General features: G+C 39.2%; 1 protein-coding gene across 2 annotated transcripts in view; it reads left to right on the forward strand.

Annotated features, from left to right (window-relative positions):
• Positions 1-22,601, forward strand: part of unc-13 — an 820,923-nt gene that overhangs the window by 306,000 nt on the left and 492,322 nt on the right. For both annotated transcript variants that reach the window (XM_071690929.1, XM_071690930.1), the window contains exons 11-12: positions 11,890-12,008; positions 16,407-16,433. In XM_071690929.1, the coding sequence (XP_071547030.1) occupies positions 11,890-12,008; positions 16,407-16,433 (146 nt within the window). The remainder of the gene's footprint in view (positions 1-11,889; positions 12,009-16,406; positions 16,434-22,601) is intronic.

The raw sequence follows: 22,601 nt of genomic DNA on the forward strand, positions 1-22,601 counted from the left end.
GGTTAACATTTGGGAAAGTTATAATATTTCTCCACAGTTCCCCTCTAGGACTGCCTCAATCAGCACCTCTTTGTTATACCTCTTTTGTTACTAGATTCACATTAAGGGGCTTAGAACTGCCATCTTTTGTTCTTGTATTACTGTGAACTATTCAAAATTCAAAATTTGGAGATGTTAACTGCTTTGAAAAGAAAAGAGAGAGAGAGTGAACAATGTTCTGGTAGATAGTGAGGGTAGCAAATAGATGAAAACCAGAAAATACTGTATAAATTACCCCTTTGCATGGGGTCACTAGTTATTTCATTATTTTTTATTTTGCTTAGTTGCTGTCTCCCGCGTTAGCAAGGTAGCACAAGGAAACAGACGAAAGAGTGGCCCAACCCACCCAAATACACGTGTATATACGTAAACACCCACACACACACATATACATACCCATACATTTCAATGTATACTTACATATACATACACAGACATATACATATATACACATGTACATATTCATGCTTGCTGCCTTTATCCATTCCCGTTGCCACCGTGCCACAAATGAAAAACAGCACCCCCCCCCACGTGTGTGAGGTAGTGCTAGGAAAAGACAACAAAGGCCACACTCAGTCTCTAGCTGTCATGTGTAATGCACCGAAACCACAGCTCCCTTTCCACATCCAAGCCCCAAAAAACTTTCTATGATTTACCCCAGATGCTTCATATCCCCTGGTTCAATCCATTGACAGTACATCGACCCCAGTATACCACATTGTTCCAATTCACTCTATTCCTTGCACGCGTTTTACCCTCCTGTATGTTCAGGCCCCGATCACTCAAAATCTTTTTCACTCCATCCTTCCACCTCCAGTTTGGTCTCCCACTTCTTGTTCTCTTCACCTCTGACACATATATCCTCTTTGTCAATCTTTCCTCACTCATTCTCTCCATGTGACCAAACCATTTCAATACATACTCTTCTGCTCTCTCAACCACACTCTTTTTATTACCACACAAACATACCCATTTTGTTTTCCGAGATAACGTTCTTGCCTTCCACACATTCTTCAGTGCTCCCAGAACCTTTGCCCCCTCCCCCACCCTTTGACTCACTTCTGCTTCCATGGTTCCATCCGCTGCCAAATCCACTTCCAGATATCTAAAACACGTCACTTCCTCCAGTTTCCCCTATTCAAACTTACCTCCCAATTAACTTGTCCCTCAACCCTACTGAACCTGATTACCTTGCTCTTATTCCATTTATTCTCAACTTTATTCCTTCACACACTTTACCAGACTCAGTCACCAACTTTTGAAGTTTCTCACTCCAAATCAGCCACCAGTGCTGTATTCTCAGCGAAGAACAACTGGCTCACTTCCCAAGCCCTCTCATCCACAACAGACTGCATACTTGCCCCTCTCTCCAAAACTCTTGCATTCACCTCCCTAACAACCCCATCCATAAACAAATTAAACAGTCATGGAGACATCATGCATCCCTGCCACAAACCGAGATTCACTGAGAACCAATCACATTCCTCTCTTCCTACTCGTACGCATGTCTTACATCTTTGATAAAAACTTTTCACTGCTTCTAGCAACTTACCTCCCTCACCATATACTTTTAATACCTTCCACAAAGCATCTCTATCAACTCTATCCTATGCCTTCTCCAGATCCATGAATGCTACATACAAATTAATTTGTTTTTCTAAGTATTTCTCACATACATTCTCCAAAGGAAACACCTGATCCACACATCCTCTACCACTTCTGAAACCACACTGCTCTTCCTCAGTCTGATGCTCCATTCATGCCTTTATCCTCTCAATCAATACCCTCCCATATAACTTCCCAGGAATACTCAACAAACTTATACCTCTGTAATTTGTACACTCACCTTTATCCCCTTTGCCTTTGTACAGTGGCTCTGCTTGCATTTTGCCAATCCTCAGGCACTTCATCATGAACCATACATACATTGAATATCCTTACCAACCAGTCAACAACACAGTGAACCCCTTTTTTAATAAATTCCACTTTCATCTTCCACAAAGCTTTCACTACCTCTTCTCTGTTTACCAAACCATTCTCTCTGACCCTCTCACTTCGCACACCACCTCGACCAAAACACCCTATATCTGCCACTCTATCATCCAACACATTCAACAAACCTTCAAAATACTCACTCCATATCCTCATATCACTGCTACTTGTTATTACCTCCCCATTAGCCCCCTTCACCGATGTTCCCATTTGTTCTCTTGTCGATGCACTTTATTTACCTCCTTCCAAAACATCTCTTTTATTCTCCCTGAAATTTGATGATACTCTCTCACCCAAACTCTCATTTGCCCTCTTTTTCACCTCTTGCACCTTTCCCTTGACCTCCTGCCTCTTTCTTTTATACATCTCCCAGTCATTAGCACTACTACCCTGCAATAACTGTCTAAACGCCTCTCTCTTCTCTTTCACTAACAATCTTACTTCTTCATCCAACCTCTCACTACTTTTTCTAATCTGCCCACCTCCCACCTTTCTCATGCCACAAGCATCTTTTGCACAAGCCATGACTGCTTCCCTAAATACATCCCATTCCTCCCCCACTCCCCTTATGTCCCTTGCTCTCACCTTTTTCCATTCTGCACTCAATCTCTCCTGGTACTTCCTCACTAGTATGAATGTTAAAAGAGAAGAAATCTTCTGTGTTTGTCATGATTGATTATTTTGGCCATGGATAGCGTGAAGGTGAATTGATTTAAGTGGTATATTGAAACCGTCCTGAATATGTTTGTAAAAATCTATGACTTCTAATGAAAACTGGAAGAGAGTTTAGTAAACAGAGACTGACCTTTACAAAAACAACAACTATTGTGACAAGGGCATTGCTTATGTCTTACAGAATTGCAAGATGTGAAAAATCTCACATGATAGCTGAAAGCTTAGTATTACCTGTTGATATAGATATGGTGGAAATAATGCTTGATGACTCAAATGCCGAACAACACGACAATATTCCATTTGCGGATGGTGTGATTGGAAGCATTTAGGATGTAAATGAAGACCTGTGTGATCAGTTTATGGGTACAATTAAAACCTTGCAAGTAGGTGAGGCTGTAGTAGTGAAAGATTCCCATTTGGTGTCTTATATCCATTATTTTGCAAAGAGTAAGATTGAGGAGGATTTGTTGTTCTGCATACCTATCAGTGGTGGAGCAATTGTAGAAGAGTCATTAATATTATAGATAAATTCTAAGTGAAGATGGTATTAGATGGAACAACTGCAGTAGACTATGGACTGGTGGAGCTTGTTCAGTGTTGGGTCAAGATTCAGGACTTCAAACGCTTGTGAAAGAGAAGGATCTTCACTCTGTGTACATGCACTGTATGTTTCAAAGGCAGGTGCCTGCATCTAGTAGTATGGATAAGGAGCTAAAGACTTTTAAAAGATGTATTTAGAAGTGTTGACTGCATAAAAAATCGTCCATTGAATTGAAAGAAGCTTTTTGAAAAGTTGTATGAAAATATGGGGGCAAAGGACATTGCTCTTCTGTATTGCTGTGAATTGCCTTGGATGTCTTCTGCAAAATTGGTCTACAGAGTGTATGAACTAAGAAATGAAATAGTCCCCTTTGGTGATGATAAGAACAGCAATGTAAATTTTGTTGCATGATGACTCTATCATTGAGAGACTTGCATGTATGGTTGATTTATTTGTGAATCTAAACCCCTTAAATAAGTCAGTGCAGGGTTTTCAAATAAAGTCTCGTACAGTGACAAGATGATTACATTCATGATAGAAAAAACTATGATTATGGAAAAGGATTCTAGAAACCAAAGTCTTGACACATTCCAAATTTAGAGAGATTTTTTTTCATAAAATTTAAACCAGCCAACACTGAACTATTTTGGAACACTCCAGAACCGTTTTCATTTCATTTCAAAGATATAGAGATGAGAAAACATGAATGGGTAAGAAACCCATTTGCTGCTAACACTTCCTTAGAATTGACAAAGACTGAACAGGAGCACCTTAGTAACTTATCAATTGGTGGTTCATTGCATCATGTTTTTGATCCAGTAAACCTTTTGGTGTTTTGTTTTCATGTTAATAAAGAATATCCCACCTTGTCAGCAAAGGACACTTCTTACATTTTGCTACCCTTTGTGACATATATGTGAAACTAGATTGGATTGAGTGCTATTGCTATCTTGAAAATGAAGAGCCGTTCTCATGTGATAGTAGTAAAGGAATTACAGATTGTGATTTCATCATTTCTTTTATAATTTGAGAAATTAGGATAGACAAGTGCACACATCACACTTTTAAAGGTAGGTTAATGGTTTCTTTAATTTTGAATAGTTTTACTGACTCAAGTCATATCATATGTATTTTACATTCTTTTAAGGGGGTAGGGATGAAAAGCTTCCCTAAGTTAGGAGATGAGAGTCAGTGAAGTTTAGAAACCACTGCTGTAACCCCTGCACTGCATAATTTTTGGTATCATACACAAATATGGTAACAAGTAAAAAAAATTATATGCTTTGTGGAACATTAAGAGCCTCTCTTCATGAGCATCCTATGTGCATGGAGGAGTGAAGGGCTAGACTTAATCAGCACAGTACTCATATTCTCATCACCCTGTTTCTTCCACTGCCATATCAAGGATAACCATCTAGTACTGTGCACCACATGTTTTGATCATTTTTGTTGTATCTTACCTTTGATTTCCTCTTCGACACATAACACATATATCAGCATTCCAGTGTACAAACACATAATTCAAGAGCCCAAATGGATTTCATTGTTATGGTTAGATAGGAATAGCCTGATAATAAAATTCAGATTAAACAATAAGACCAAATTATTTCCAAAACTCCTCAGTCCTCAGTCATTGATTTTTGGGTTTCATTGTCTTCGTGTTTTGTAGACTGTTGCTCATTATGGTATGACTTAGTTGCTTTTGTGTCACAGTGCATGGGTTAGATTGCATGACATATGTGCATCTAGTAAGGGTTAGAATCTGTGTTACTTTAATTCATTTGATTAATATATTGTTACACTATAAATGAGAGGAACCTGTTTAGTACACATAGCTTGACAAATTTTTTGTTACAAATAATCATCTAACAAGACAGCTGCTGGGTGCTTGTTGATTATGGTACAGGTCCTAAGTGGCATTAAGGAACTGTCAGGTTGATATGCATACTTTGGTAGCATTTTTATTTGTTAGTGGTAAGATATGTTGAATGATAGTATCAAGTTAGGTCATAAGAAAATTTTGGAGTGAGTTTAAGAAATTGCAATTTGCTTTTAGGATATCACAGATCTTATTTCCAATCATTGATATCTTTTATATATCATTCATTCTTTTAAGTGAAGCAGTTTATTCCAAAAACTATTCATTTGATAATACAATAGCGTAGAGTGTTGGTGAACTCTACCTATAAGTGGTAACAGCCCAAGCAAGTTCATGTTTGATGGAAAAGAATACAGCATTGCAGAGGACCTTCTAACCCCAAAGTGGATCAGATGTTTGCTTTTGAAGAATGTATGTGAGAAATACTTAGAAAAGCAAATGGATTTGTATGTAGCATTTATGGATCTGGAGAAGGTATATGATAGAGTTGATAGAGATGCTCTGTGGAAGGTACTAAGAATATATGGTGTGGAAGGCAAGTTGTTAGAAGCAGTGAAAAGTTTTTATCGAGGATGTAAGGCATATGTACATGTAGGAAGAGAGGAAAGTGATTGGTTCTCAGTGAATTTAGGTTTGCGACAGGGGTGTGTGATGTCTCCATGGTTGTTTAATTTGTTTATGGATGGGGTTGTTAGGGAGGTGAATGCAAGAGTTTTGGAAAGAGGGGCAATTATGCAGTCTGTTGTGGATGAGAGAGCTTGGGAAGTGAGTCAGTTGTTGTTCGCTGATGATACAGCGCTGGTGGCTGATTCGTGTGAGAAACTGCAGAAGCTGGTGACTGAGTTTGGTAAAGTGTGTGAAAGAAGAAAGTTAAGAGTAAATGTGAATAAGAGCAAGGTTATTAGGTACAGTAGGGTTTAGGGTCAAGTCAACTGGGAGGTAAGTTTGAATGGTGAAAAACTGGAGGAAGTAAAGTGTTTTAGATATCTGGGAGTGGATCTGGCAGCGGATGGAACCATGGAAGCGGAAGTGAATCATAGGGTGGGGGAGGGGGCGAAAATCCTGGGAGCCTTGAAGAATGTTTGGAAGTAGAGAACATTATCTCGGAAAGCAAAAATGGGTATGTTTGAAGGAATAGTGGTTCCAACAATGTTATATGGTTGCGAGGCGTGGGCTATGGATAGAGTTGTGCGCAGGAGGATGGATGTGCTGGAAATGAGATGTTTGAGGACAATATGTGGTGTAAGTAATGTAAGGGTAAGATATATGGTGGAGTAAGTAATGTAAGGGTAAGAGAGATGTGTGGAAATAAAAAGAGTGTGGTTGAGAGAGCAGAAGAGGGTGTTTTGAAATGGTTTGGGCACATGGAGAGAATGAGTGAGGAAAGATTGACCAAGAGGATATATGTGTCGGAGGTGGAGGGAACGAGGAGAAGTGGGAGACCAAATTGGAGGTGGAAAGATGGAGTGAAAAAGATTTTGAGTGATCGGGGCCTGAACATGCAGGAGGGTGAAAGGTGGGCAAGGAATAGAGTGAATTGGATCGATGTGGTATACCGGAGTCGACGTGCTGTCAATGGATTGAATCAGGGCATGTGAAGCGTCTGGGATAAACCATGGAAAGTTGTGTGGGGCCTGGATGTGGAAAGGGAGCTGTGGTTTCAGTGCATTATTTCATGACAGCTAGAGACTGAGTGTGAACGAATGGGGCCTTTGTTGTCTTTTCCTAGCGCTACCTTGCACACATGAGGGGGGAGGGGGATGTTATTTCATGTGTGGCAAGGTGGCGATGGGAATAAATAAATGCAGACAGTATGAATTATGTACATGTGTATTTATGTATATGTCTGTGTGTGTATATATATGTGTACATTGAGATGTATAGGTATGTATATTTGCATGTGTGGATGTGTATGTATATACATGTGTATGGGGGTGGGTTGGGCCATTTCTTTCGTCTGTTTCCTTGTGCTACCTCACAAATGCAGGAGACAGCGACAAAGCAAAATAAAAAATAAAAAGAAAAATAAAAGTAGTTTGGAAGTGATGATAGTGTGAGTGGTTCATCATCTTTCCAAACTGTTGAAGAGGTCTGGGTAATGTTTGAAGAATTGGGAAGACCGGTATTGAGTGCAACACCGGTAGTGAGTGCCTCTTGATAGGTGGAGTAAGAGGGATGGAGAATTATCTTATGTACTTTATCTGCACCTTTTGTGGTTTTCCTTTTTGAATGGTGGACAAGGTGGAGGACAAGATGGGGAAGAAATAAATTGGGTAGATTTGCTTGAGTTCAGGCATAGGGAGTTCAAGTGTCTTGGGTAACAAAATATGTAGATGATAGCTGGAGTAGTTGATGATGGTAATAATGTGTTCCTTCCAGCTTACTTTACTATTTGAAATGACAAAGAACAGGAATATATAAATGTTACATGAAATACCCATTAAGATTATTTTGGCAGAAAGCATTAATGGAATTACTGGAATAAATGCTGTCATGGTTATAAAGTACAAGGGAAGGACAAATAACAAGAAACCTGATGTTCCATAACAAGGTTATCTGTTTGTGTGTGTGTATGTGTATCAGTTGTCCACCAAAAAATGAATGTTCCAATTTCGTTTTTTTCTTCGTGACTTTTCAACACAATATAAACATGAGGTTTACATATCTGACTTCTGACGGTGAATTTATTATACTCCATCGCTCTCCTCCGTGTTAGGGAAGTAGCGCAAGGAAGCAGACGAAAGAATAGCCCAACCTACCCACATACACATGTATATACATACACGTCCACACACGCACATATACATACCTGTACATATCAACGTATACATATATATACAAACACAGACATATACATATATACACATGCACATAATTCATACATGCTGCCTTTATTCACTCCTGTCACCACCCTGCCACACATGAAATGACAACCCCCTCCCCCCGCACGTGTGCGAGGTAGCGCTAGAAAAAGACAACAAAGGCCACATTTGTTCACACTCAGTCTCTAGCTGTCATGTGTATTGCACCGAAACCACAGCCTCCGTTTCCACATCCAGGCCTCACAAAACTTTCCATGGTTTACTCCAGACGCTTTGCATGCCCTGGTTCAATCATTGACAGCATGTCGACCCTGGTATACCACATCGTTCCATTTCACTCTATTCCTTGCATGCCTTTCACTCTCCTGCATGTTCAGGCCCTGATCGCTCAAAATCTTTTTCACTCCACCCTTCCACCTCCAATTTGGTCTCCCATTTCTCCTCGTTCCCTCCACCTCTAACACATATATCCTCTTTGTCAATCTTTCCTCACTCATTCTCTCCATGTGACTGAACCATATCAACACATCCTTCTTTGCTCTCTCAATCACACTCTTTTTTATTACCACACATCTCTCTCACCCTTTCATTACTTACTTGATCATACCACCTCATACCACATATTGTCCTCAAACATCTCATTTCCAACACATCAACCCTTGTCCACACAACCCTATCTATAGCCCACACCTCGCAACCATATAACATTGTTGGAACCACTATTCCTTCAAACATACCCATTTTTGCTTTCCAAGATAATGTTCTCGCCCTCCACACATTCTTCAACGCTTCCAGAACTTTCGCCCCCTCCCCCACCCTGCGACTCACTTCCGTTTCCATGGTTCCATCCGCTGCCAAATCCAATCCCAGATATCTAAAACACTTCACTTCCTCCAGTTTTTTCTCCATTCAAACTTACCTCCCAATTGACTTGTCCCTCAACTCTACTGTACCTAATAACCTTGCTCTTATTCACCTTTACTCTCAGCTTTCTTCTTTTACACACTTTACCAAACTCAGTCACCAGCCTCTGCAGTTTCTCACCTGAATCAGCCACCAGTGCTGTATCATCAGCGAACAACAACTGACTCACTTCCCAAGCTCTCTCATCCACAACAGACTGCGTACTTGCCCCTTTCCAAAACTCTTGCATTCACCTCCCTAACAACTCCATCCATAAACAAATTAAACAACCATGGAGACATCATGCACCCCTGCTGTAAACCAACATTCCCTGAGAGCCAATCACTTTTCTCTCTTCCTACTCGTACACATGCCTTACATCCTTGATAAAAACTTTTCACTGCTTCTAGCAACTTGCCTCCCACACCATATATTCTTAATACCTTCTGCAGAGCATCTCTGTGAACTCTATTGTATGCTTTCTCCAGATCCATAAATGCTACATACAAATTAATTTGTTTTTCTAAGTATTTCTCACATACATTCTTCAAAGCAAACACCTGATCCACACATCCTCTACCACTTCTGAAACCACACTGCCCTTCCCCAATCTGATGCTCTGTACATGTCCTTCACCCTCTCAATCAAAACCCTCCCATATAATTTCCCAGGAATACTCAACAAACTTATACCTCTGTAATATGAACATTCACCTTTATTCCCTTTGCCTTTGTACAATGGCACTATGCAAGCATTCTGCCAATCCTCAGGCACTTCTCCATGAGCCATATATACACTGAATATCCATACCAACCAGTCAACAACACAGGTACCCCCTTGTTAATAAATTCCACTGCAATACCATCCAGACCTGCTGCCTGACAGTGAAATTACATGAAAACCTTCAATTGTAGTTTCACAGATTTTCATTTAGAAAGAAAAATAGGAGTTGTATGATGATTATTCCTCAACGAAGTTGAGAGGCCAGCTTTCTAATGCAGGCACTTTTTTTTTTTACTTAGTTTGTGTGTGGTAGATCTTGAATAGTCATATACACATCATGCTAGACATTCATCATGGGAGATGAAGTTTTGTTTGCAGTCTCTTTTCCCCCTCATTTTCCTCATTGTTGGCATTTTACTACATATACAAGAGTTTTATTTATGATTTTTGTCATTTAACTGTGCTGGGAAGTGCTTTTTAATGTCACCTAGAAAGTAGTAGGGTAGATCATCTGCAGCTCAGTCTGGTTACTATCCTTTATACCCTTTGAACGGCTCATGTCTGACTTTGGATCAGAGGATTTTAGCTGACAGCATTTTTGTCAGGATTTCTAGTGGTTACCTATGTATATGAATTTACCAAAGCTGCTTTTATAATGAAATGCTAAATAAATTGGTACTATTTCTTTGATATTCTGTTGAAAGGTTATGTTGAACAAAGCTTATCAAATTCATCCATACATCCTATGAAGAAATTTTACTAGCTTGGTCATTTGGCTTATACGCTGTACTTTTCCCTTTCCTTGAACTCAGCTCATTGCACCACAGATAAGGGTACAGTGCAGGTGAGCATAAAAGGTAGTAGTAGAGGTGACAGGAATTAGACAACAGATGTACCTTGACCTAGCTGACCTTTCTTACTAACCTGTAAACGAAGTCCTAATTTTCCAACATGTAATAATTTAAAAGCTATGTTATTCATTTTTACAAAAATTATGTAAAACACAACCAAAACAGAGAAAATCACTATAATGCATATAAGTTTGGGTTATTTTGATTAGGATTTGAGTGATGTCTTACTCAGCCCTTGATAATTGCAAGGAGATTCTTTCATATTATGCATCATCTTGTAACATATACATTTACGTGACAATACATAACTGCATTGTTTGCATAACTTTTCTGATGTTGGTAGGAATTGTGTAGCTAAGTGATAGGATGACAGAGGTACAGTATACTGGCTGTGGGTGCATCAGCTAACGCAATGATTTCATTGTAATCACCTCCAGATAGCTTTTAGGATGTTTGAGGCATGTTTCAAGATGCTAAAATGAGAATGAACAAAGAACTTGGGACCAAATGTTTTTCCACTAACATAGATGAAAGTCATAATAGGCATGGAGTAGTATAGGAATTCAGTCAAAGTCAAATTTGATATGCAAAGGTTTCTGGAAAAGAAGAATACATGTGCATTTGGTAATGCCTTTTGTATTTTGTGAATGCATCCTAAAGTATTGAATATGTGTGCATAGCTGAGACAAGATCTGATTAGTAAATAATGACTTCTACAAAATGACAAGACATTGTACCACAAGTTGATACATGCATTATCCTTTAACAAGATGTTACATGCTTTGTTAATTTTTAACCTGAATGGAAAAGCCAAATGTTTATCTTGATGCCACATACTGTTTTTATATCTAAGACCTCTTGCTAGTTACCCTGTATCTCAATACTATAATTGGATTGATCTTTGAATATGTATATATTTTAAGTGAATACCACATTGATGTTGACCTTTGACTGAAATTTTTGTTTATATTTGATCTGATGCAGGCAACAAGACATTGGCCCTTTACATGATACTTCATGTTTTTAACCTTTGATCAAATGTCATACATTTGAAGAGCTTTGGCTTGGAAGCAGATGTCATTTACTATTTATTCATAATGCTGTAAGCTGTGTATGATGAAACTTGAGCTGGTCTCAGATATATTTCAATTGATCTTAGACCTAGTACCAGTTGTCTTTGTTAACTATTGACATGGTGTCATTTATTTGGAGACTTTTGGCCTCATAACACCTAGTACTGTTATTGTTAACTTTTGATCTGATACCACATATGTTGACTGCTTTGTGTGAGATGTTTTGACTTAACCTGTCCCCACTTGTCATGAATTTCGATCTGGTGCCATTAGTTATTTCTTTTGATCTTTAACTTTATGGCATGTTTTTACATTTGAAATGGCATTGAAATCATTGTGCATGTGGAACCATGAGCTAGTTGTGTTAACCTTTGCCTTGATCCTCCAACAGCCCGGTGAGCAGCTACTACAGCACTTATGAATGTACTTCTAGTGGGCAGGTTGCACCCTTGGATGACTCCATGCCCTCTAGAACCTCCTCAAATAGTGCCAGAGGGAAACTCACCAGAGGTAGGTTATTCTGCTATTCAGATTTTTAATCTTTTATGTTTTAATGTTAGTTGAGATGGCACGGGCAGCTGAGGCCCGAATCAAGGCCATCCCATTAACGCCTTCTATGACACGCAGGGAATACGAAGGAAGTATTCTTTCTCTCCTATCTCCAGGGATAATGTATATATATATATATATATATATATATATATATATATATCCCTGGGGATAGGGGAGAAAGAATACTTCCCACGTATTCCCTGCGTGTCGTAGAAGGCGACTAAAAGGGAAGGGAGCGGGAGGCTGGAAATCCTCCCCTCTCGTTTTTTTTTTTTTTTTTTTTTTTTTTTTTTTTTTTTTTCCAAAAGAAGGAACAGAGAAGAGGGCCAGGTGAGGATATTCCCTCAAAGACCCAGTCCTCTGTTCTTAACGCTACCTCGCTATCGCGGGAAATGGCGAATAGTATGAAAGAAAAGAAAGATATATATATATATATATATATATTATCCCTGGGGATAGGGATGAAAGAATACTTCCCACGCAGTCCTCGCGTGTCGTAGAAGGCGACTGGAGGGGACGGGAGTGGGGGGCCAGAAATCCTCCCCTCCTTGTATTTTTTAACTTTCTAAAATGGGAAACAGAAGAAGGAGTCACGCGGGGAGTGCTCATCCTCCTCGAAGGCTCAGACTGGGGTGTCTAAATGTGTGTGGATGTAACCAAGATGTGAAAAAAGGAGAGATAGGTAGTATGTTTGAGGAAAGGAACCTGGATGTTTTGGCTCTGAGTGAAACGAAGCTCAAGGGTAAAGGGGAAGAGTGGTTTGGGAATGTCTTGGGAGTAAAGTCAGGGGTTAGTGAGAGGACAAGAGCAAGGGAAGGAGTAGCAGTACTCCTGAAACAGGAGTTGTGGGGGTATATGATAGAATGTAAGAAAGTAAATTCTCGATTGATATGGGTAAAACTGAAAGTTGATGGAGAGAGATGGGTGATTATTGGTGCATATGCACCTGGGCATGAGAAGAAAGATCATGAGAGGCAAGTGTTTTGGGAGCAGCTGAATGAGTGTGTTAGTGGTTTTGATGCACGAGACCGGGTTATAGTGATGGGTGATTTGAATGCAAAGGTGAGTAATGTGGCAGTTGAGGGAATAATTGGTATACATGGGGTGTTCAGTGTTGTAAATGGAAATGGTGAAGAGCTTGTAGATTTATGTGCTGAAAAAGGACTGGTGATTGGGAATACCTGGTTTAAAAAGCGAGATATACATAAGGATACGTATGTAAGTAGGAGAGATGGCCAGAGAGCGTTATTGGATTACGTGTTAATTGACAGGCGCACGAAAGAGAGACTTTTGGATGTTAATGTGCTGAGAGGTGCAACTGGAGGGATGTCTGATCATTATCTTGTGGAGGCTAAGGTGAAGATATATATATATATATATATATATATATATATATATATATATATATATATATATATGGTGTGGGAGGAAAGTTGTTAGAAGCAGTGAAAAGTTTTTATCGAGGATGTAAGGCATGTGTACGTGTAGGAAGAGAGGAAAGTGATTGGTTCTCAGTGAATGTAGGTTTGCGGCAGGGGTGTGTGATGTCTCCATGGTTGTTTAATTTGTTTATGGATGGGGTTGTTAGGGAGGTAAATGCAAGAGTTTTGGAAAGAGGGGCAAGTATGAAGTCTGTTGGGGATGAGAGAGCTTGGGAAGTGAGTCAGTTGTTGTTCGCTGATGATACAGCGCTGGTGGCTGATTCATGTGAGAAACTGCAGAAGCTGGTGACTGAGTTTGGTAAAGTGTGTGGAAGAAGAAAGTTAAGAGTAAATGTGAATAAGAGCAAGGTTATTAGGTACAGTAGGGTTGAGGGTCAAGTCAATTGGGAGGTGAGTTTGAATGGAGAAAAACTGGAGGAAGTGAAGTGTTTTAGATATCTGGGAGTGGATCTGGCAGCGGATGGAACCATGGAAGCGGAAGTGGATCATAGGGTGGGGGAGGGGGCGAAAATTCTGGGGGCCTTGAAGAATGTGTGGAAGTCGAGAACATTATCTCGGAAAGCAAAAATGGGTATGTTTGAAGGAATAGTGGTTCCAACAATGTTGTATGGTTGCGAGGCGTGGGCTATGGATAGAGTTATGCGCAGGAGGATGGATGTGCTGGAAATGAGATGTTTAAGGACAATGTGTGGTGTGAGGTGGTTTGATCGAGTGAGTAACGTAAGGGTAAGAGAGATGTGTGGAAATAAAAAGAGCGTGGTTGAGAGAGCAGAAGAGGGTGTTTTGAAGTGGTTTGGGCACATGGAGAGGATGAGTGAGGAAAGATTGACCAAGAGGATATATGTGTCGGAGGTGGAGGGAACAAGGAGAAGAGGGAGACCAAATTGGAGGTGGAAAGATGGAGTGAAAAAGATTTTGTGTGATCGGGGCCTGAACATGCAGGAGGGTGAAAGGAGTGCAAGGAATAGAGTGAATTGGAGCGATGTGGTATACCGGGGTTGACGTGCTGTCAGTGGATTGAATCAAGGCATGTGAAGCGTCTGGGGTAAGCCATGGAAAGCTGTGTAGGTATGTATATTTGCGTGTGTGGACGTATGTATATACACGTGTATGGGGGGGGTTGGGCCATTTCTTTCGTCTGTTTCCTTGCGCTACCTCGCAAACGCGGGAGACAGCGACAAAGTATAAAAAAAAAATATATATATATATATATATATATATATATATATATATATATATATATATATATATATATATATATATATATAAAACGAAAGAATGGCCCAACCCACCCACATACACATGTATATACATATACGTCCATACATGCACATATACATACCTATACATTTTAACTTATACATATATGTACATACACAGACATATACATATATACACATGAACATAATTCATACTTGCTGCCTTTATTCATTCCCGTCGCCACCCCGTCACACATGAAATGACAATCCCCTCCCTCGCACGTGTGACTTGTCCCTGAACCCTACTGTACCTAATAACCTTGCTCATATTCACATTTACTCTCAGCTTTCTTCTTTCACACACTACCAAACTCAGTCACCAGCTTATGCAGCTTCTCACCCAAATCACCCACCAGCACTGTTTCATCAGTGGACAACAACTGACTCACTTCCCAAGCCCTCTCATCCACAACAGACTGCATACTTGCCCCTCTCTCCAAAACTCTTGCATTCACCTCCCTAACAACCCCATCCATAAGCATATTAAACAACCATGGAGACATCATGCACTCCTGCCACAAACCGACCTTCACTGAGAACCAGTCACTTTCCTTTCTTCCTACTCGTACACATACCTTACATCCTCGACAAAAACTTTTCACTGCTACCAGCAACTTACCTCCCACACCATATACTCTTAATACCTTCCACAGAGCATCTCTATCAACTCTGTCATACGCCTTCGATCCATGAATGCTACATATAAATCCATTTGTTTTTCTAAGTATTTCTCACATACATTTTTCAAAGGAAACACCTGATCCACACATCCTCTACCACTTCTCCCATATTTGCAAAGTAGCGGAAGGAAACAGATGAAAGAATGGCCCTACCAACCCATATACACATGTATATACATAAACACCCACACATGCACATATACATACCTATACATTTCAACATATTCATACATACACAAACACAGGCATATACATACATACACATGTACATATCCGTACATGCTGCCTTCATCCAATCCTGTCACCACTCCGCCACACATGAAATGGCACCCATGTCCCCCCGCGCGTGTGCGCGAGATAGTGCTAGGAAAAGACAACAAAGGCCACATCCGTTTGCACTCAGTCTCTATCTGTCATGTGTAATGCACCGAAACCACAGCTCCCTTTCCACATCCTCTGGTGGTTAAAATCTACATTTATCTTCTCACCGTTTCTTTAGGGGAATGATAATTTTTAGTGTACACATTAGTAGATATGAAATATTTGATAGACTTGTTGGTTACACTACATTTAGTAACATATAGGTTTTATGTGAATCAGAGAAACTATTAAGTTATGTGATTCTCTTACAGAATATTATTTACTATTCTATTTAAATAGTAGTTATTATGGGTATTCACTATATTTGAAGTATCATTATGTCTTTATGTTCAGTTTTTTCTTGCATTCCTTATAGTCTTTATGATAATTATGTTCAGTCTGATCCTCTATTTTATATCCAGTTATTATTTCACATAAAACTGAGCATTCTTTTGATAAGAAAGTGAGTAGGAGGCTGCTTTCTATCACTGAGGTAATGTTATCTGTTTTAAGATGATCATGAATTGTAAGAGCAGCCTCTGCTCTCACATATTTTGGGATAATTTAGATTATATATACTGTATAACATTTTTTTTATTTATTTCATATAAAAAGCCAAGCAGCACACGGATGAGGAAGACGGTAACCTAGATAAAAACATGTTGTTCATATGCTTCCATCTGTCAGCCAATTTGTGCTTCTTTATTTTTGTCTGTTGATGTAAATGGACATATAAATTCCTGTTGTATTATTTTGCTTCAGACCTAAACATAATGCTATTTGTCCCTGTACTGACTCACACCTGGGAGTGATAAGGGTTTGAGAGTTTGTATTGTTTTAGTAAGAGTTAAGTGAGTTTATTTCATGAGGAAGGATGTCTGCATATGCTGTATTTTTGTGTGAGAGGTATTTAGTTTAGGAAACAAAAATTTGTGCATGCAGAGGTCCCTTGCCTACCTTGCAATTATCAGCCACAGTTTCAAGTATCCTTGGTCAAGATAATGGATACCATTTACAAACTGCTGCATGCAGTTTTGAGTGTTAGCATTATTTTTCTCCACCTGTTGGGCAAGTAAGCAGTAGCTTGGGGCTCTTGTTATATTTTCATTTGTAGCCATGTATTCCTTTATCTTAAAAACATAAGCACAGGATCCAGGAAGCATATTGGTAAGATATGAACATAGTGAAAGAAGTTATGTTAGAATAATGGTTGATATAGAATAAAAAGTTATTGCTAAAGAAGAAATTTTTTTTGCCCTAGTGCTCATGCTAGGCTGGTCTTTCAAACTGAAATGTCATAAATACTGTCATGATGATATGGAAAAAAAGATTGGATATCAGCCCTTACAGTTATCCATAATGTACCAGAATAACTATATATTCCATCTGGGGTAAATCATGGAAAGTTCTGTGGGGCCTGATGTGGATAGGGAGCTGTAGGTTTTGGTGCATTACACATGACAGCTAGAGATTGAATATGAGGAAATGTGGCCTTTTTTGTCTGTTTTCCTGGTGCTACCTGGCTGAAGCAGGGGGTAATGACACTATATCCTGTGTGGCAGGGTAGCGACAGGAAAGGATGAAGGCAAGCATGAATATGTACCTGTGTGTATATGTCTGTGCATGGTTATGTATATATATGTATATGTTGATATGTATATGTATATGTTTTGGGAGCAGCTGAGTGAGTGTGTTAGCAGTTTTGATGCATGAGACTGGGTTATAGTGATGGGTGATTTGAATGCAAAGGTGAGTAATGTGGCAGTTGAGGGAATAATTGGTGTACATGGGGTGTTCAGTGTTGTAAATGGAAATGGTGAAGAGCTTGTAGAATTGTGTGCTGAAAAAGGGCTGGTGATTGGGAATACCTGGTTTAAAAAGAGAGATATACACAAGTATACGTATGTAAATAGGGAAGATGGCCAGAGAGCGTTATTGGATTAGGCATGTACAAAGCATCAGATTGGGGAAGGGCAGTGTGGTTTCAGAAGTGGTAGAGGATGTGTGGATCAGGTGTTTGCTTTGAAGAATGTATGTGAGAAATACCTAGAAAAACAAATGGGTTCATATGTAGCATTTATGGATCTGGTGAAGGCATATGATAGAGTTGATAGAGATGCTCTGTGGATGGTATTAAGAGTATATGGTGTGTGAAGCAAGTTGCTCGAAGTAGTGAAAATTTTTATCGAGGATGTAAGGCATGTGTACGTGTAGGAAGAGAGGAACGTGATTGGTTTCCAGTTAATGTCAGTTTGTGGCAGAGGTGCGTGATGTCTCCATTGTTGTTTAATTTGTTTATGGATGGGGTTGTTAGGGAGGTGAATGCAAGAGTTTTGGAGAGAGGGGCAAGTATGCAGTCTGTTGTGGATGAGAGGGCTTGGGAAGTGAGTCAGTTGTTGTTCACTGATGATATGCCTGGGCTGATTCAGGTGAGAAACTGCAGAAGCTGGTGACTGAGTTTGGTAAAGTGCGTGAAAGAAGAAAGCTAAGAGTAGATGTGAATAAGAGCAAGGTTATTAGGTACAGTAGGGTTGAGGGACAAGTCAATTGGTAGGTAAGTTTGAATGAAGAAAAACAGGAGGAAGTGAAGTGTTTTAGATATCTGGGAGTGGATTTGGCAGTGGATGGAACCATGGAAGCAGAAGTGAGTCACAGGGTTGGGGAGGGGGCGAAAGTTCTGGAAGCATTGAAGAATGTGTGGAAGGCGAGAACATTATCTCAGAAAGCAAAAATGGGTATGTTTGAGGGAATAGTGGTTCCAACAATGTTATATGGTTGCGAGGCATGGGCTATAGATAGGATTGTTCAGAGGAGATGGATGTGTTGGAAATGAGATGTTTGAGGATAATATGTGGTGTGAAGTGGTTTGATTGAGTAAGTGATGAAAGGGTAAGAGAGATGTGTGGTAATAAAAAGAGTGTGGTTGAGAGAGCAGAAGAGGATATGTTGAAATGGTTTGGTCTCATAGAGAGAATGAGTGAGGAAAGATTGACAAAGAGGATATATGTGTCAGAGATGGAGGGAATGAGGAGAAGTGGTAGACCAAATTGGAGGTGGAAGGATGGAGTGAAAAAGATTTTGAGCGATTGGGGCCTGAACATGCAGGAGGGTGAAAGGCATGCAAGGAATAGAGTGAATTTGGAACAATGTGGTATACCGGGGTCAACGTGCTGTCAATGGATTGAACCAGGGTATGTGAAGCGTCTGGGTAAGCCATGGAAAGCTGTGTAGGTATATATATTTGCGTGTCGTGGACGTTGTATATACATGTGTATGGGGGGGGTTGGGCCATTTCTTTCGGCAGTAACCTTGCCAACCACCCAACACGGAGACAGCGAACAAAGTATCCAAAAAAAATATAGTATATAACTATAAATAATAATAATATAACAATATATATATATAATATATATATATAATATATATATATAAAACGAAAGAATGGCCCAACCCACCCACATACACATGTATATACAATAAACGCCCACACATGCACATATACATACCTATACATTTCAACATATTCATACATACACAAACACAGGCATATACATACATACACATGTACATATCCGTACATGCTGCCTTCATCCAATCCTGTCACCACTACCGCCACACATGAAATGGCACCCATGTCCCCCCGCGCGTGTGCGCGAGATAGTGCTAGGAAAAGACAACAAAGGCCACATCCGTTTGCACTCAGTCTCTATCTATCATGTTTGTAATGCACCGAAACCACAGCTCCCTTTCCACATCCTCTGGTGGTTTAAAATGTACATTTATCTTCTCACCGTTTCTTTAGGGGAATGATAATTTTTAGTGTACACATTAGTAGATATGAACTATTTTGATAACTTGTTTGGTTACACTAACATTTAGTAACATATAGGTTATATGTGAATCAGAGAAACTATTAAGTTATGTGATTCTCTTAGAATATTATTTACTATTCTATTTAAATGGTAGTTATTATGGGTATTCACTATATTTGAAGTATCATTATGTCTTTATTTTCAGTTTTTTCTTGCATTCCTTATAGTCTTTATGATAATTATGTTCAGTCTGATCCTCTATTTTATATCCAGTTATTATTTCACATAAAAACTGAGCATTCTTTTGATAAGAAAGTGAGTAGGAGGCTGCTTTTCTATCACTGAGGTAATGTTATCTGTTTTAAGATGATCATGAATTGTAAAGAGCAGCCTCTGCTCTCACATATTTTGGGATAATTTAGATTATATATACTGTATAACATTTTTTTTATTTATTTCATATAAAAAGCCAAGCACACACGGATGAGGAAGACGGTAACCTAGATAAAAACATGTTGTTCATATGCTTCCATCTATCAGACAATTTTGTGCTTCTTTATTTTTGTCTGTTGATGTAAATGGACATATAAATTCCTGTTGTATTATTTTGCTTCAGACCTAAACATAATGCTATTTGTCCCTGTATGACTCACACCTGGGTGTGATAAGGGTTTGAGAGTTTGTATTGTTTTAGTAAGAGTTAAGTGAGTTTATTTCATGAGAAGGATGTCTGCATATGCTGTATTTTTGTGTGAGAGGTATTTAGTTTAGGAAACAAAAATTTGTGCATGCAGAGGTCCCCTTGCCTACCTTGCAATTATCAGCCCAGTTTCAAGTATACTTGGTCAAGATAATGGATACCATTTACAAACTGCTGCATGCAGTTTTGAGTGTTAGCATTATTTTTCTCCACCTGTTGGGCAAGTAAGCAGTAGCTTGGGGCTCTTGTTATATTTTCATTTGTAGCCATGTATTCCTTTATCTTAAAAACATAAGCACAGGATCCAGGAAGCATATTGGTAAGATATGAACATAGTGAAAGAAGTTATGTTAGAATAATGGTTGATCTAGAATAAAAAGTTATTGCTAAAGAAGAAATTTTTTTTGCCCTAGTGCTCATGCTAGGCTGGTCTTTCAAACTGAAATGTCATAAATACTGTCATGATGATATGGAAAAAAAGATTGGATATCAGCCCTTACAGTTATCCATAATGTACCAGAATAACTATATATTCCATCTGGGGTAAATCATGGAAAGTTCTGTGGGGCCTGCTGTGGATAGGGAGCTGTAGTTTTTGGTGCATTACACATGACAGCTAGAGATTGAATATGAGGAAATGTGGCCCTTTATTTTTGTCTGTTGATGTAAATGGACATATAAATTCCTGTTGTATTATTTTGCTTCAGACCTAAACATAATGCTATTTGTCCCTGTACTGACTCACACCTGGGAGTGATAAGGGTTTGAGAGTTTGTATTGTTTTAGTAAGAGTTAAGTGAGTTTATTTCATGAGGAAGGATGTCTGCATATGCTGTATTTTTGTGTGAGAGGTATTTAGTTTAGGAAACAAAAATTTGTGCATGCAGAGGTCCCTTGCCTACCTTGCAATTATCAGCCACAGTTTCAAGTATCCTTGGTCAAGATAATGGATACCATTTACAAACTGCTGCATGCAGTTTTGAGTGTTAGCATTATTTTTCTCCACCTGTTGGGCAAGTAAGCAGTAGCTTGGGGCTCTTGTTATATTTTCATTTGTAGCCATGTATTCCTTTATCTTAAAAACATAAGCACAGGATCCAGGAAGCATATTGGTAAGATATGAACATAGTGAAAGAAGTTATGTTAGAATAATGGTTGATATAGAATAAAAAGTTATTGCTAAAGAAGAAATTTTTTTTGCCCTAGTGCTCATGCTAGGCTGGTCTTTCAAACTGAAATGTCATAAATACTGTCATGATGATATGGAAAAAAAGATTGGATATCAGCCCTTACAGTTATCCATAATGTACCAGAATAACTATATATTCCATCTGGGGTAAATCATGGAAAGTTCTGTGGGGCCTGCATGTGGATAGGGAGCTGTAGTTTTGGTGCATTACACATGACAGCTAGAGATTGAATATGAGGAAATGTGGCCTTTTTTGTCTGTTTTCCTGGTGCTACCTGGCTGAAGCAGGGGGTAATGACACTATATCCTGTGTGGCAGGGTAGCGACAGGAAAGGATGAAGGCAAGCATGAATATGTACCTGTGTGTATATGTCTGTGCATGGTTATGTATATATATGTATATGTTGATATGTATATGTATATGTTTTGGGAGCAGCTGAGTGAGTGTGTTAGCAGTTTTGATGCATGAGACTGGGTTATAGTGATGGGTGATTTGAATGCAAAGGTGAGTAATGTGGCAGTTGAGGGAATAATTGGTGTACATGGGGTGTTCAGTGTTGTAAATGGAAATGGTGAAGAGCTTTTAGAATTGTGTGCTGAAAAAGGGCTGGTGATTGGGAATATCTGGTTTAAAAAGAGAGATATACACAAGTATACGTATGTAAATAGGGAAGATGGCCAGAGAGCGTTATTGGATTAGGCATGTACAAAGCATCAGATTGGGGAAGGGCAGTGTGGTTTCAGAAGTGGTAGAGGATGTGTGGATCAGGTGTTTGCTTTGAAGAATGTATGTGAGAAATACCTAGAAAAACAAATGGGTTCATATGTAGCATTTATGGATCTGGTGAAGGCATATGATAGAGTTGATAGAGATGCTCTGTGGATGGTATTAAGAGTATATGGTGTGTGAGGCAAGTTGCTCGAAGTAGTGAAAATTTTTATTGAGGATGTAAGGCATGTGTACGTGTAGGAAGAGAGGAACGTGATTGGTTTCCAGTTAATGTCAGTTTGTGGCAGAGGTGCGTGATGTCTCCATTGTTGTTTAATTTGTTTATGGATGGGGTTGTTAGGGAGGTGAATGCAAGAGTTTTGGAGAGAGGGGCAAGTAT

This window comes from Panulirus ornatus, chromosome 49, assembly GCF_036320965.1.
Source record: "Panulirus ornatus isolate Po-2019 chromosome 49, ASM3632096v1, whole genome shotgun sequence".
NCBI lineage: Eukaryota > Metazoa > Arthropoda > Malacostraca > Decapoda > Palinuridae > Panulirus > Panulirus ornatus.